The 16,066-nt window shown below is 32.8% G+C and overlaps 5 protein-coding genes across 7 annotated transcripts in view; 3 read left to right on the top strand and 2 right to left on the bottom strand.

Moving 5' to 3' along the window:
- The first annotated feature begins 181 nt into the window (after window positions 1-181).
- On the top strand, window positions 182-2,489 carry LOC106106979 (hydroxyacylglutathione hydrolase, mitochondrial). The gene is made up of 5 exons (XM_013287643.1): window positions 182-349; window positions 509-737; window positions 1,022-1,248; window positions 1,560-1,792; window positions 2,303-2,489. The coding sequence occupies exons 1-5, from the start codon at window positions 280-282 to the stop codon at window positions 2,444-2,446; spliced, it is 903 nt and encodes a 300-aa protein (XP_013143097.1). The 5' UTR covers window positions 182-279; the 3' UTR covers window positions 2,447-2,489.
- Window positions 2,490-2,664: 175 nt separating this feature from the next.
- On the bottom strand, window positions 2,665-4,086 carry LOC106106988 (non-histone protein 10). The gene is made up of 4 exons (XM_013287653.1): window positions 3,790-4,086; window positions 3,478-3,721; window positions 3,145-3,324; window positions 2,665-2,819 (listed from the first exon to the last, which is right to left on the bottom strand). Exons 1-4 carry the CDS (start codon window positions 3,939-3,941, stop codon window positions 2,742-2,744), a joined length of 654 nt encoding a protein of 217 aa, XP_013143107.1. The 5' UTR covers window positions 3,942-4,086; the 3' UTR covers window positions 2,665-2,741.
- Window positions 4,087-4,609: 523 nt separating this feature from the next.
- LOC106106987 (heparan sulfate glucosamine 3-O-sulfotransferase 3A1) lies at window positions 4,610-7,587 on the top strand. The gene is made up of 6 exons (XM_013287652.1): window positions 4,610-4,720; window positions 4,838-5,055; window positions 5,258-5,338; window positions 5,900-6,073; window positions 6,415-6,640; window positions 7,142-7,587. The coding sequence occupies exons 1-6, from the start codon at window positions 4,610-4,612 to the stop codon at window positions 7,376-7,378; spliced, it is 1,047 nt and encodes a 348-aa protein (XP_013143106.1). The 3' UTR covers window positions 7,379-7,587.
- Window positions 7,588-9,115: 1,528 nt separating this feature from the next.
- Window positions 9,116-13,394, bottom strand: LOC106107376. 2 transcript variants are annotated; one of them, XM_013288214.1, is made up of 7 exons: window positions 13,159-13,394; window positions 12,921-13,085; window positions 12,561-12,708; window positions 11,624-12,008; window positions 11,089-11,293; window positions 9,550-10,638; window positions 9,116-9,322 (listed from the first exon to the last, which is right to left on the bottom strand). In XM_013288214.1, exons 1-7 carry the CDS (start codon window positions 13,179-13,181, stop codon window positions 9,160-9,162), a joined length of 2,178 nt encoding a protein of 725 aa, XP_013143668.1. In that variant the 5' UTR covers window positions 13,182-13,394; the 3' UTR covers window positions 9,116-9,159. The 2 variants fall into 2 exon arrangements, with proteins under 2 accessions (XP_013143668.1, XP_013143667.1); XM_013288213.1 differs by having other exon boundaries at window positions 9,550-11,293; window positions 13,159-13,393.
- A 2,317-nt stretch (window positions 13,395-15,711) lies between these two features.
- Window positions 15,712-16,066, top strand: part of LOC106107133 (caskin-2) — a 223,473-nt gene continuing 223,118 nt past the window's right edge. For both annotated transcript variants that reach the window (XM_013287844.1, XM_013287843.1), the window contains exon 1: window positions 15,712-15,980. In XM_013287844.1, coding sequence (XP_013143298.1) covers window positions 15,965-15,980 — 16 coding nt within the window. In that variant the 5' untranslated portion in view covers window positions 15,712-15,964. The remainder of the gene's footprint in view (window positions 15,981-16,066) is intronic.

The following is a 16,066-nucleotide window of genomic DNA, read 5'->3' as shown; positions in this document are numbered from 1 at the left end:
TACAAAAATAATTACACCTTTGAATATGAAAACGTTCAATAGAAAAATTTAAAAACATGAGTTTAGTTCTCAGTTAATGTTACATTTTCATGGCATGTTTTATTACTTACTTCTTTTTAAAAAGTTTTTCAGATTACAGTTGCAGCCTCTGCACTACAAGGTGTTGTCAATGTCACAAAAAAAAATTGTTGAAAAGCGAAAAAAATTAAACTGATTTGATAAATTATTTTTCATTATTATTAAACTTAATTAATTTAGTTTTTTATTTGCTTTTATTCAATGCTTGCTAGGGCCGTTAATGCATTGCCTCTTGGGATTTCTCAAGGAATTACCAAACTTTACTTTTTAGGTAAGTATTATTTGCGTAGTTATCTTTCGTATTTACTTCTTATTGGAAAAAGTATTCGTCAAAAAAACACTAGTCATTGTGAACCAACATACGATAACGCGTATGATAAGAAATTACAGCATACATCTGTAATAATTAACATCCTTGTTATTTCCCCAGCATTAACTTGGAAACAACAAGGATTACATAGTTCTCAAGAGCATCACGCATTCAATAAAATGGATGTGAAGATTCTACCAGCCTTGCAAGATAATTATATGTACTTGATAGTAGATAAAGCTACTAAAGAGGCGGCGATAGTTGATCCTGTAGAACCCAATTCTGTGTTAAAAGCTGTGGAAGAACAAGGAGTGAAACTGACTAAAGTTCTTACCACACATCATCACTGGTAAAGTTATTTATACTAATATTTAAGAATGATTTGTATGTTTGTATCTACAAAATAACTCAAAAAGTACTGGGTGGATTTTAAAACTTCACTCTAATTCCACATGAACAAAGTCACAAGTAACAATTACTATAAATATGAAGCAAATATTTATCTGACTTTCCAATGTAATAAAAACAAAAAGTAACACCAATTGAGGAATTGCCTAATATGGGTTAAATGTAGATTTTTATGGGCAAAGGTTACTTCACTCTTTTTATAACAAAAACATTAAAACTCTACAGGGACCATGCTGGTGGTAATGAAAATTTGGTAAAATTGCACCCTGGCTTAGAAGTGTATGGTGGTGATGATCGTATTGGTGCTTTAACAAGAAAAGTAATGCATAATTCAAGGTTTAATATTGGTAATCTGAATGTACATTGCCTGTTCACTCCATGCCATACTGCTGGACATATCTGTTATTTTGTCACACCATCTGAAGAAGGGGAAGACGGAGTTGTTTTTACAGGTAACTAAATTATCATTACAAGTTATAAAGATGGTTTATAGTAGCTTTTGGTTAGCTAAGAGAATAAACTCAATATCTTGATTATCAATGCAAAAACCCACTAAACCCTACAATTCCTCCAACACCCTAGACCGGGGCCACGGCCACGCTTTCGATTACGCCTGCAACCTGACCTTTACTCATCCTGTTACAGCCTCCTTTAACCATAAAATTTGTTAAGCATATAAATTGATAACTATCATAAAGTTGGAATTTGGGAGTCCCATTTCAAGTCTTTTTAATTACATAAAAATCTGATTTGATTTTTACAGGTGATACACTATTCCTTGGAGGTTGTGGCAGATTCTTTGAAGGTACAGCTGAACAAATGCACCATGCACTGATTGATGTTTTAAGTAACCTCCCAAACCAAACAAAGGTTTTCTGTGGTCATGAATATTCTTTGCAAAACTTAAATTTCGCCTTACATGTTGAGCCTCAAAATGAAAAAATTAAAGAGAAGATTACCTGGTCTAAGCAACGGAGGGAGGAAGGAAAACCAACTGTAAGTAAATAAGAATATCTAATGAATGTTGAGATGTGTTTTCGAGAAGAATTAAGAATAAATAGACCAATTACGATAGGGAATAATATTTAATCAATGATCCTTCATTCATGTTATTGGTCTGATTGTTTTTTAAGGGTGTTATTTTAGGGTTTAGAGGCTAAGGGTAGTCTCTGAGCCCATCAGTGGGTTGATGATGATGATGATAATTCTGCAGATATTAAAATTAAATAGTAGTAGATAGAACACTCCATGTTTGTACATTTCAAGATTTTTTTCTTTCACTAACTTAGTTGTTTAATACCTATTATAATCTCATTTAACACATTTATTGCCATCAATACACTTTGCAAGATGATTTTCAAAGAATAGATAAGATTTTTTCTTCTGAAACTTGACTAAGACAAAGCCAACTTGATAAGATGGTTCCTTTGAATGTTATAAGATATAACTAGAATTAGGCATGAAATGTTTATATTTTGCTATTAATGTAATATTTAATATTTTCAGGTTCCATCAACAATTGCTGAAGAAAAGTTGTACAATCCGTTTATGAGAGTAATGGTACCTTCTGTTATGGAACATGCTAATCAACGCAACCCTATAGAAACTATGAGAGCAATTCGTCTTGAAAAAGATGGTTTCAAGGGTTGATAAATTATTATGTGAACTATGCATTTTTTCATTTTGTTAAATTTCTTGTATGTTTTAAATAATAAATTGTTATAAAAGATCATGTGTAAGAGTTTTGCTCCTGTACTTTTTAAATAACTGTCACTCTTTTACCTCCTTCTCATATAAAAAAAACTTACATATTCCATATCTAAAGAGGTCACAATGTGTTAAAAATATCGGATTTTTAAAAAACATTCTAGTAATTATTAAATAGTTTAATATAACTTAAAGCTGACTATCACAAGAGAGTTACTGCGTTATGTTGGCAGCAATGTCATTGTTCCTTCTTTATGTAGGCTGACATTTCTTCTACATATTTCTCTTTTGATCTCTCAAACATAGCCACATATACCTGAAAAAATCAAATATCCAAATAAGAAAAAACTTACTTGTATATATTATTGGTTATAGGTACTTGTACTTATGGGGTATAAAAGGAAATATGCTTCAATCCACTTATTTTTTTAAACTAGGAATACATTTTTGCTAGTAACTAAGCTATAATTTGGTATGCATAGTATAAAAAAGGATTTTTACAATGTAATTTGTAAGAACTCTTTCTACATAGTTATACAAGTTTGACTAATAGGAATGCTATTTAATGCTACAAATTTTACTTTGACAATGTAGCACAATTGTTGTTCACATTCTCATTTGAAACATGCAAGTTTACTTACTCTCTTTTCTTCATTAGTCAGGTTTCTCCATCTTGAAGCTAATTGCCTCGTTATCTCTTGCTTTGAGGGCTCTGAGCCCATTTCTGTAGCAGTTTCAGCGACAACTAGAGGCCTCTGTTCTTGACAAAATTGGAAGAATGCATTGCATGGTTTCTTCGGTGCATTTGGATCTCTTTCGGGCTACAAATGTAAAAGTTTTTTTATTACATTGACAGTTAATTGATTCTATTACAGAAAAATGTTGTTTTTAATAAATCATCTTTTTCTATCAATAGATGTTATGTTAAAAAAAACTCTAAAGTAACGAAGAGATATTTTCTTGTGTTGATTTACCTTGTCTGCTTTACTTTTTCTTTTTGTGCCTGTTTTCTTGCCTCCAGTTGCGTTTTGCTTATCAGTATTCCTCTGCATGGGCTGAGCTTTGGTTGCAGGGCGAGCGACCCGCGATGTCACCTCAGGCTTAACATCCACCTCCACTGCTGTTGTTCTGAAGGGATCGCCATGTTTATCCAATCGTTCGACCAGAAGTTTTATATCTTTCTTATACCGTTTAGTTATCCTTTTTACTTCATGTATCCTGCAAGGAATGCAATCCTATCACACTTCAACAACACATAAATAAGAACATCGCGCTAAAACACGAACCTATTTACAATTCTTTCGTTATCCTGTTGCAATACTTCACATCGCTCTAACAATAACTGATATTTTCGTCTGCAAATATCTTCCTCGGAAGGTAAACTAACCATATCATCCGAGTCGTCAGAAATATTCGAGTTAATCTGCTGGACTGTCATTTTAAATTATTTCAAAGCTACAAAGTTCAACACAACAAAATTTCTTTTTATTTAGTTGCCGCTCGCCTGTCATTTGTTAAAATTTGTTTACGTTGGCAGCATTGTGTATTTTGATACTCAGATTAAAATAAATATTTTTTTAATCGCTAAATTCCACAACAACAATAAAAAACCTTACAACTGTTAAAGTAATAATTATAATTCGTATACATCTGTTAAGTTTTTAATGTTAATTTATTAAAAAACAAATGAATATCAGCCTTTATCCTCAATTTTTATCACTGGTTTTAGTTTATTTTTTTACTATTCTTCGTAAGTAAGTCTTATTCATGGCAAAAATATACATTACATTATTGCTTATCAAATGAAATTTTATTTTCCTGCTCCTTTAACCTTTATGTTGTCGCAGTATTCGCTAATCACAATTATTGTCGGAGTTTGCGTAGTAGAGACCAGTAGAGATGGTGTAGATCCGACAGAACATAAGGTTGAAATTAACTAAAACATTGACCGTCTTATTATTCGCAAAATATAATGTTTAACGTAAATTTTTGCGTGTGGTTATCTTCTGTTATAAGTAGTTAATATTTATTAAATGATAGTTATCGTGAAAAAATATTTGAGTAAAAATATTTATAATATTGCACAAATGTTTATCAAAAAAAGCAATGAAATGTATTCCGGCTTTCTCGAAAAGAAGTGTTTTTATATATTTTACATTCCTGTTTTTATTATATTTAATTTATCTATTAAATACTTGCTTAGTTGACGAAAAAAAGGTGAGTTAGTATTACTACTTTTTAAAATTCATTTAATTCACTCTGCGTGTATTTTAAAAAAGGAAAAGTGTAAAATGCTTGGTATTTACTTATTCGAAATGATTTTTTCGCTTTCAGTTCAATTTAAAAACATTTTTTAACGCACATCACATATCAAGTTACAAAAGTGCGACGATGCGATTTGTTTCCCTTCTCGGGTACAAAACAGATGATAGCCTTGGAAGTAAATACAGGAGACTGAAAAATAAAAATTTGGTGCCCACTAAAAGACTGCCAGATGCCTTGATTATCGGAGTAAAGAAGTGTGGAACACGCGCTCTGCTTGAATTTTTAAGGTAACTCAAAGTTTATTTACAGATTTTTAAGTGGAAGACTGTTTTAATATCTTTTGACTATGCAGCGTCCACGCTATGGCAGTGTTTTGCCAATTCGCTCGCCTAACTCATTTGAACTACGCGGGACAAGGTGGTGGTTGGGTTCATCGTTTTTCATGACCTTTTGACTTTATAATCGTCTTACTTTTTAATTTTTTTTTAGGTTGCATCCTGACGTGCGTGCAGCCGGATCGGAAGTCCACTTTTTTGATAAGTTCTATCACAAGGGTTTCGAATGGTATCGGTAAGAATATTCAAATAAAACATACTATTCTCTAAGATTACCGTGAGTTATTTTTCACCACTCAACTACATCTCATATACTAGATATCTATTGTAACAGTCTTATGAGTATAAATAATACTCATTAAAATAGGGAGGATGTTAATACTTTTGTCATTTGTTCTCATTAGGGAAAAATCGGTCAAGTTGACACGGCCCACTCGAACTCAGTACTCGAGTTTATGCTACGATTTATTTTATGACGGAAAACAGTAGGCAGAAACGCTTATGTATACATATGTACTTATTTACGACTATGGTTATCGGAAAATAAAACTTTGACAACATTATAAAGCGGAAAAACTTGTATTTATGTATGTATTGAAACTCAAATATTACTGGGCCGATTTCATATATTCTTTCACTATTAGAAAGCTACGTTATCGTTGGGCAACATGGGCTAAATTTTAAAATTTCATCAGCTAGTTAGCAATAAAATAAACTTAGTTAAAGTGTCTTAATTCAATTATAAATTACGATTAAGTAGTGAAAAATGAGTAGTAAAAAATGCGGTCTTTTGTAGAGAGAAGATGCCAGCAACTATAGAAGGTCAGATAACGATGGAGAAGACGCCATCTTACTGGGTGACGCGGTCGGCGCCTCGCAGGGTGTATTCCATGAACCCCGCAATGAGACTTCTTGCGGTTGTACGAGACCCAGTAACCAGAGCTATAAGCGATTATACACAATCTGCTAGGTGAGGATATTCCTTATTCAGAATAGGTTGGTTCGATCAGTGAAATACAAAAAGCTCTCATCTTGCCATCACAGTAAGTGCTTACATACATTTCTAACACGGTAAAAATACAACAACAAATAATTTGCTACTTTACTACAGTCATGCCATAAGTTATACGTTTCATTCAAATATTGAGGTTCTCGAGGTCCAATTCTTTTTATGATAATAGGATATTCTATGACCAGTGGGAAAATCCATATTTTTTTCAAATAACACACTATATGTTGCGACTTCTAATGAACTGCCATAGTGCTATATGATAACCGATTACTTTTTTTCATTGTTCCCGCTACTCACAGTAAAAGGCCCAGTTTGCCGCGGTTCGAGGATTTAGCGCTAGTGAACAGTACCGTGGGCTGGGGCGGGGCGTGGTCCGTGGTAGACGCGACGTGGCCGCCGGTGCGGCTGGGCGTGTACGCGCGCCCGCTGCGCCGCTGGCTCCGGCGCTTCCCTCGCTCCAGACTGCTGCTTATCAGTGGGGAGAGACTGGTCGCGGATCCCGCAGCTGAAATGGCTAGAGTACAAGTATGAACTCCTTAAACTTTCATGGTTTTTACACAGTTAATGTTCGTAAGACACAGATTTCTTACCATGATTGGGTTTTTAAGTACAGTTGTATGTGTCATTTTCACGGTCTGACTAAAGTTATGCGCTAGTGCAAAAATGCTTTTAAGGGTCATACTGCCCATGGTAAGGAACCCGTGTCTCACGAACATTGTAGAAGTATGTAAATATGTTTTAATAAGACAAGCGACTTAACCGTCTTGTAACGAGCGGTTGTAAGTCAAAAATGCTTGTTCTTAAATTGTGGGATCATTAAGAGAAAGGCATGGATCTTAATCATAGTCTAGACTTAACCAAAGACGATGAAAGCAATGTCTTTTGTAGAATATTAAGAAAACAATCTACGATCTTTGCTACTTTTTAAGATTTATAAGTAGAAATAATGATGCTTTATAGTTCAAGAGTATTGCCTGATTTATTATTTTAATAAAACAATAAACAATATAAATTTCTCTATTCCAGGATTTCCTTGGTTTGAAGAGATTAATAACCGATAAACACTTCTACTTTAACTCAACGAAAGGGTTTCCTTGCCTCCTAAAGTCGGAAGGAAAGTCGACGCCGCATTGCCTCGGTAAGACGAAAGGTCGCAACCATCCGTACATAGATCCTGTGGTAATCGAGAGATTGAGGGAATATTATAGACCTTTTAATGAGAGATTTTATGAGTTATCTGGTATTAATTTTGGATGGCCTTGAGATTTATTACTTTCTATTAAAAAAAAAACAATGAGTGTAATAATCTGGCATAAAAAATATAGTAAATGTATACTGCTTCAAATAGTACATTCATGTTTTGTTTTTTCACGCTTAACAATGGTCAAATTATACTATTTATGGGGGTTCCTATTCCGCCGTACGATAAAATAGATAACTAATTTTAGTTCTTAAAATGAAATAGTACAAAATAATAAAATGCATCGGATAAACAGGTTTTTTTTTTGTTAAAAAATGTAAAATTTTATTTGGGTATCCAATGAATATGACTGAAGATATTTTGTGACACTTATTTTAATCAATCCTATTTTTCCCTAACTTATATTATTTTTATAGCAAACAATATGTTAAACGTGAAAATTAGAAAGATTTTTTGTAGAGTAAAGATAAACAAGTTATGTTTTCTATTTTAACATGTAGTCGTAAAAAAACAAAAAGCCCACTAGTGTTTACATTTTAACTCATAATTTCTACTAATTGAATAACTAATATTAGGACATCGAAAATTGTAGACTAGTCCCCCAATCCTCGGATTTTTTTAAATGTGTATAACCTTGACATGACTTGACCAGAGCTATTACACCCTCGCCATATTGCGGAAGAATATGGAACTAACTCATTTGCAAAAAAAGTGATCCAATAAAGGTAATTAAAGTACCATTAGGATAGGATTTTTAGTACCTGTCCCGTTGGCAGATAGAGGCTCATATAGCTTAAAAATGACGACACTGTCAGATAAAGTAACAAAATCAAATTTCCATCGCGTATTTTACATGTTAGGTTGTTATCAATTTAAAATTTGGTGGGACAGTCCTTTAATTTTTTGTATTATATTTTCGGTTAAGCTATACTACGAAATGGTTGTTATAATTCTATCAATATCTTAGTATTGCTTCCAATAGTTAGTAGGTATATATAAATATACAAAGTGTTGTATTTTGCGCTTTAATACTCGTATATAGGATTGCGGTAGAACATATCAAGTTGTAATTAAAGACATTTACGAGATTACTCGGAAATATTAAAACATCAATTGTGGTTTAAATATTTATATTTAATCATACCAGCTAAAGGCTATTTAAAACTTTTTTTTAGATAGGTTAGTCTTGTAGCTTATAGACTAAAAAGGATTACTCGTTATTTAATTTTGTGTACACTGTTTTTAAGTACAATATTGAAAATACCAGACACATTATGCATTTTATAGTGTAGGAAGAATCAAGTTCCTATAGTAATTTTATACCATTGACTAGTTCCTTGTATTGTAGTGTTACTTATACGTGTAACTATATTGTAAACTACGGTTGTGGTATGGTTCTTGGACCTGTAGTTATTTATACGAAAATCTATGAGGGTAGATCTAAACAAATTCAGCCAAGAAAAATCTTGTTGTTTTCAGTACACTTTTAGACTTTAGTATAATCACCGTAATTCCAAATCCTGAATGACATTACTGCAATCTTCAAGTTTTAAACTTGAAACGCATTATTTTTTAAATCTACCCTCTTTACGGTTTGATATAGATAAATCAAAATAATTTATAGATAGACGAAGGTTGTGTATGTAAACGATATAGTTCGTAGGAATTGATTGTTAAGCGGTTTTATTCCATTTTACTTGTTAAATCTAGTCTAGTAATGCACAGAGCCATCCTTATCACGTGCCATACGCTTTTAACATAGCTTTAAATGTTAAATATAATTGTAATAAAACAAATTATACATACAGTTGTTTTATTTTAGTATATAAGTGAATGATATAAATCAGGTTACATTACTAGATATGTGATTAGGTAAACTGAATGGATTTATTTGCACAAAGTTAATTGTGCCGTTGCCGACGATGGCAAAAACTATTCGCACGTCATCTTTGTATTTTGCGTGGAGAGTTGCAATTTCTTCACCGCTGGGGAATGTTGCTGATTCGCTAAAAAATGAAGTTGTAATGAATACGAATGTTTACTTTGTTAATAAATATAGTAATTGACATCCTACACCGGGTATTTTTAGTGTTTGGCCTTTGGACCGACCGAATCTACAGAAAAAACTGTCCCAACGGGAAATAAACCCATTGGGACGATTAATCGATAAACCTAGAACCCCGATGAAACGCTCTAATTTACTCGATTCGAATGTTTTCATTTTTATACTTACTCTAAACAAGATACTCTGAAATGTGGTACAGGACGTTTGGTCTTTTTGAAATTCTGTACATCTCTATTGTACACATCAAAATCTATCGTAAGATTTGTTTCACCAGTCATATCATGAGATTTAATTATGCTAAGTTTTTTCAACACAGAAACAATATCGACACAATCTTCAGGTGCTACCAAAGATCTATTTTGTACGCATTCGTCAGTTGTTTTCCTAAAAAAATCGGCAGTCTCTTCTAGACTACTAAAGAAAGATCCTTTAAGATCGAGCCAATTTTCGTAATTTTCTGGATGAAATTTCATGAATTCGTAAAATAAATTAGCTGTGTTTGAATCATCAGCACCAGAAATTTCAGGTCTTCCAAAATTATTATCGTCCGGTATCCATTCTTTACTTAGATTCTTTTGTATATCAAGATTATCGTCTATGTTAGCGTCTGTTATAAAAGTATCACTACTTGTTCCTGGAGCGTCTAAAGATTTATTACGTTTCTCCGATAGACGTTTTAAAATGTTAAATGGATTCCGTACTTTTTTACCACTAGAGTTGGCGTTTTCATCTATCATGCAATCAGAGTCAGAAGAACTTTCTAGACTTATAAATCTTCTATCTAGAACTTTATAATTATCTGTCACATAAATATCCGCATTGTAAGATTTATTAAATGTTTTGATTAGATTTGAAAATGCTCTTCTGTGCCGTGCGGATGATTTGTCATCGTTTTCGAGTACTTTAAGTCTTTCTGCTAATTGTTTTATATTGTTGAAATTAATTGTATATGTATCAGAATTTGAATCTACACGAGGTTTTTTCTTTATCTGTTCACCCTCATCGTCCAGTTCTATTGTATCTAAAATGTTTGTATCTAGAACAATTTCGTAATCATCGGAGAGTTTAATTTTAAAACCATACCGTGAATTATACGTTTCTATAAGATTGCTTAGTATAGTTAATGGTTGGATATGCACTTGTCCATTCGTCACTAGATTTTTTATTCTAGCAGCTAGTTTAATTATACTTTCAAAATGATAATGCTTGGCATTATCTCGCGCTTTTTTTCTTTGTCGTCGATTAGTGTATGGTCGACTGAAATATCGTGGTCTATTAGTGTTTTGAAATCTAGGGGAATTCTGAAATCTAGGGAAATTCTGAAATCTAGGGAAATTCTGAAATCTAGGGTAATTTTGAAATCTAGGGAAATATTGAAATCTAGGGAAATATTGAAATCTGGGTGTGAATAGAAAATTTCCCATGAAAGGTCTTTGAAAGGACATATTGTAATGGTAGTAATTAGCTCTTAAATATGAATGCCAACAGTTATTTGGTCTGTACGGAGTGTTGTAATATTGCATGTATGGAGGAATTTGATATCTAAAATTGCCTTGGACACTCCCAAAGTTATCTCTATTTGATTCGTCTACCGAACTAGATGTTTGTGTCACTTGTGGGGAGGGGTTCTGCAATTGTTTTGTTGTTAAAGAGCTTAAATTAAGTGTATATGTAGTTTTAGTGAAGGAAATATTGTCTGGAATGAACCTTTTGTCGGGTACTTTTATAGTTACGAGTTCGGTATTTAAAAAACTTGGTAATTCATCAAATAATTTGTGCAAGTTGTCCACATTACATGATCTTAATTGTCTGTTTTTATGTTTTTCTATCTTGTATGAATAGGTAATTGTTTGGTTTTTACTTTTAGGCTTTTTACATTTTATGGTTTCTTCTATTCCATTAGTTTCACAATCTAAAAAAAAAATCTTATACTGAAAATCCCTTAGAAGTTACATGCTTCAATTAAAATTTAATTATTTTAAAAGAAGAATTAATAATTTAATTAAAATTTAATCCAGGCATATACAGTAGACCCTCGATAAGTTAAAGTCCAAGGGAAACACAAAATATTTTAAGTTAGCAAGTTTCTATGTTGTAGAAGTTTTGGACTCTGATAGGAAAGGAACATATTATTTTTTGAAGTTATAGAGGTTTTTAAGTTACAGAGGTTTGAGTTATCAAGGTTCTACTGTAGCTAGTTTACTTAAAAAAGAATTAATAGATTAATTTTATGAATCCTTACCATCTGAATCAAGTACTGAAGATTTTCTTTTCAAATTACATTTCTCTTCATTATTTTCTAATATGATGCTCTCATTATTGCTTTCCGTGACTTCCATATCAAGTTGTTTTGGCAATTCTTGTGAGTAACTTCCTTCCGATTTATTATTTATTTCATTAATTGCATCTGAATAACTTATATCTGTCACTTTTGTATCTGTCATTTTTGTATCTGTCACTTGTGTATCTGTCACTTTTGTATCTGTATGTCTAAATACTTTGAAACCCCATCTACTGAGAGTTCCATACACTTTGTATTGAAGTAATAAATTTTTATCTCTTAGTAACAAAGAATAAGCTTGTTGTAATGAAACTTTCACATCATTATGTTTCAGAAGTAGACTATTCTGAAAATAATTCAAATTGAACACAGATTAAAAAATAATTTAAATGTTGAGGTTAGAGTACCAATTACGAGAATTGAGTTTAAGTCTGAACATGTTGAAACAATGCGAACACAAGCTTCAAGCATATTTAAAAAGTTATTAGAGGTGTTAACATATTCAAAAAAAATCTCAACATTCTTGTTAGAAAATTTTATCAATTAAAATTGTACATAAAACCGGATCATTGTTAATAAAAAAAATATTATTAAACTGTTTAAACTTTAGTGACATATTATTATAAACAAAATGGCTCAACAATGTTAAAATGTAGTCACATACTTAGAAAACCCAAGAAATCTTACTAATATTGTAAATGCGAAAGTTTAGATGGATGGTTGGATGATTGTTAGTTTGTAGCCTAAGCTGCTCATTAGATCTTTATAAAATTTGGCATACATGTAGAGGATAGTCTGGAAGAACACACAGGCTACTCACTTGATTTTTTTTATTCCACATGGATGGAGTCGCGGGCAAATGTTAGTATTAAATAATACCAAATTCACATAAACTTACAATTTCAATTAAAAATAGAGCTTCTTCAGGATATAAATATAATGTTTTTCCAACATTATGTCCCATAAACTGCCAATGACCACCAGATTTCTGAACCACCTCCGCTAACATCAAGTTTTCTTTCCATTCCGCATGACTTAATATACAGCTAAAACAAATAAATTACCATTTCATTTTATTGAACACAATATACCACATTTTTAGTATGATAGTTATTTTGCTAACATGTTCCAAACAATAAAACTTAATGTGCAGGTCTTCTTAGACATCACATAACATATGTACACATTTACTATTGAACACCACTACACAATAGTAATTAAGAAACAAGAAAATACTTCTGAATAAAATTCAATTTACCTTTTCTCAATTCGTTCAGCAGCAATGAGTTGCATTCGAGCATCAATTGCGGACTGTATCTGCTTTGCTTCCAACCAAGAGCCATTAGGAATAACATCTTTCAACCCCAATTCAGGTAAAGTCGCTTGACTTTTAGTTATACCTTTAGCGACAAGGTCGTAACCACTGTAAATATTGAGTTAAAATGAACACAAAGGTGACAATCGTTTTGTTTTATTTAACTAAAATGTATACTAACGATAAAATTACGGGGTTATTCATCGTGCCGCTCTTCTATCAGACACAAAAATATGCTATAAGGTAATTTTTGATACAAATCTTAAAAATCATTTAAGCACTTAGACAACTGGATATAAAACTAAAATAACAAAGACAAAATAAAAATTGATTTAACATTAATAAATCTTAAAGAAACTATAACAAATCAATGATGAGAAGATTGCTCAGCTCACAGATCAGAAAACTGACATGTCAAGGATTCATTTTCGACATTTGACAGTGACATAAACTGACATAAATCAAGGACAAGTGTTGCAAACAAAACATCTAAAGTGTAAATAGAATACTGCCAGCACAAATAATTAGGTAAGTCATGAGCTCTGATCCAGTTCAACAGAACAGTTGAGCTGTGGCTTTTCAACAATTAATTAACAGCTCACAGCTCAACGCCAATACTATAACTATGGAAGCTGAAGAGCTGAGAACTATGACTCGCAGCTCACGCAAATCATACCAGGCAGATACAGGTACAATTCTGATTAGTGTTGGTTTTTCTAATGAAATAAAATACCAGATGATCTTAATGATGATAGTAAGAAAGCAATTATTTTTTTGTAATCAGCTTATTATCCCCATATATATCTTGTTTTCATAATTAGTTATTAAACAATTGCTGTCTTGGGAATTTTTTGTACTTTTTTTTACAGTAAAATGTCAGACGAGCAAGCAGCCACATGAATTCGCTAAAATAGCGAGCGAATAATCGACAGCGGAGAGGACGCACAGAAAATGGATAATTCCTTATATTGAGAAACGAGAGGAGAGACGGGAACGGAAATAGTACAAAAATTTGGTTTCTGGAACATTCAACTAACGAAATGTTGAAAAACGTATACTTTCAGGCCCATTTGCTAATTTTAATGTTAAATGACTTTGGAGATAAAGCAAGCAGTTTTATGTTAGTGTTACATTTAAATAAAAACTAATTTTGATTTTCACAAGGTCCGTGATGTTATGGCGAACTCTACGTGCGGTGTCAAGTTCGTCGACCATTAAATACAGTCGGAGTTGTAGCGTAGGCTACGGTTGTAGACTCGTAGCATCTATTCACGGTAGCGTAGCATGCCTGACGAGTATCGATTAGTCCGTCGGAATAAGCCGAAGACTGCCGAACTCACACGAACACCCCCGGACCAACCCCGTCGCGTCCATAGCGGAAGTAATGAAATGTACAGAAAGATATGAACCGGATAAATTGACGCTCTCCGTCTTCGTCAAAAAAATCATTTCTCTAGCTTACTAGGTCTTTGTTGAATAACTTTACTGTACTATATTTACTTAATAATTTTTAGTTTAATCTTTGAATAAACTAAAGTCGTAGTAAAACAAAATAATTCAACATTTCTACGTTTCAGAATGTACTTTGTTCCAGAAAGATAATAACAGTAGTACCTAGAGTCCCCGCGCTCTGAAATGGAAAAGCGTCATTAAGCTGAAGTTAATTGGCCGTGTGTACGTTAAGAGAGTACTCGAGGATGTCGCAGTAGAGTACACGCTCATTGCGACTGCAGTCGACGAGGGCTGGAGGCGATTTAACGTATTGTAATACGAGTTTATACGACCCGCCGCCCCCTCGCCAGCGAAACCGCCTTGCCAAGTCCATAGCTTAGCTACGACACGCCGATAGTCGTTCGTCCACGCACGTTAAAGCCGGCCGGCATCGATTTAAAGCTTCTAACTCTTGAAATTTCAATTACAATATCGAAAAACGAACATTCACATTCAAGTTAGGCGCATATGTAACTTAAGGGTGGTGCGCCCCCAAGCATACTGTGTTATTTACGGTATATTTTGACGTGAGCTTTTGCTGCCAACTTCAAGTCGTGAAGATAATGGGGTGATGGATAGTGTTATCGGTTGCTTTTCACCGTAAAATGTGTTTTTAATGCTTGTGAATTTGGAAAATCCAATAAGTTTTTTCAGGAAATCATTTGATAGTGTCTAATATATTAAATTTTGTTTTGGACTTACTTTTTGGTCTTTTTTTTATTAAAACTATCTGTGCGTTCTAAAAAGATAATTCTTGTTTAGTTCAAAAGTGTATTGTTTATAATTTTCCCTTCAGTGAAGTGCTGCTTTGGCGTTTACATTATAACCTAAAAACTTGGATATACAACTTTATACTGCTGGTCATTTAAGGTAAGCTTATATAAACAATGATTTATTTTTGTAGAATAAAGTTTTAATTATAAAGATTATAACAGTAAACATATCACTTTATTCAATGTTTATGTGCAACTTAATCTCGTAAGATTATTCAAGTTAGAGTTAGGACTTTTAGTTAATTTTAAACTAGAAAGCGGTTAAGGATATTCCATACTTTGCATGTATTTCTTTTTAAGATGCTCCAATTTTTATTCCCCTTATTTTAATTTTCAATGATTTGTAAACAAGAATTCTAAATTTACGATACAGCGCCATCTTTGATCTCAGTACTGAACTATAAGTAAGTTACGCTTCGGTCCCTGATGGCGGCGCCAAAGTGACACGATCACGTTGCAGTCACGCGGCGTTGACGCGCGTCGCAACATGTTTGCGTGGGTGTAGATCGCTACGTGATAAACAATTTACTGTTTTCATCTTTATAAACTTTAAATTGAGTTAACAACTTTGATATTAACTTATTATTGGAATATAATGCACTGATTTGTAGTTTACATGTGTTATTTGTGAATTATATGAAAGTTTGTGGTGGTGTATGTGTTTTGTTATTTACCGAGTCTGGGATAAGGATTTTGGCGGTGCTGTGAAGGTCTAGGGCTGGCATGAGGAAAATAAATGGTAAGAATTTAATAAGAAATACATGTAATTAATATGAGTACTTGCAATTTATAGGACATGAAAAATGTAGCGTGTAGATAAGAGTC

The sequence above is a fragment of the Papilio polytes genome, unplaced genomic scaffold (assembly GCF_000836215.1).
Source record: "Papilio polytes unplaced genomic scaffold, Ppol_1.0 DF822067.1, whole genome shotgun sequence".
Lineage (NCBI taxonomy): Eukaryota > Metazoa > Arthropoda > Insecta > Lepidoptera > Papilionidae > Papilio > Papilio polytes.
The sequence above is the reverse complement of the archived record's forward strand: the minus strand, read 5'-3'. Positions and strand labels throughout refer to the sequence as shown.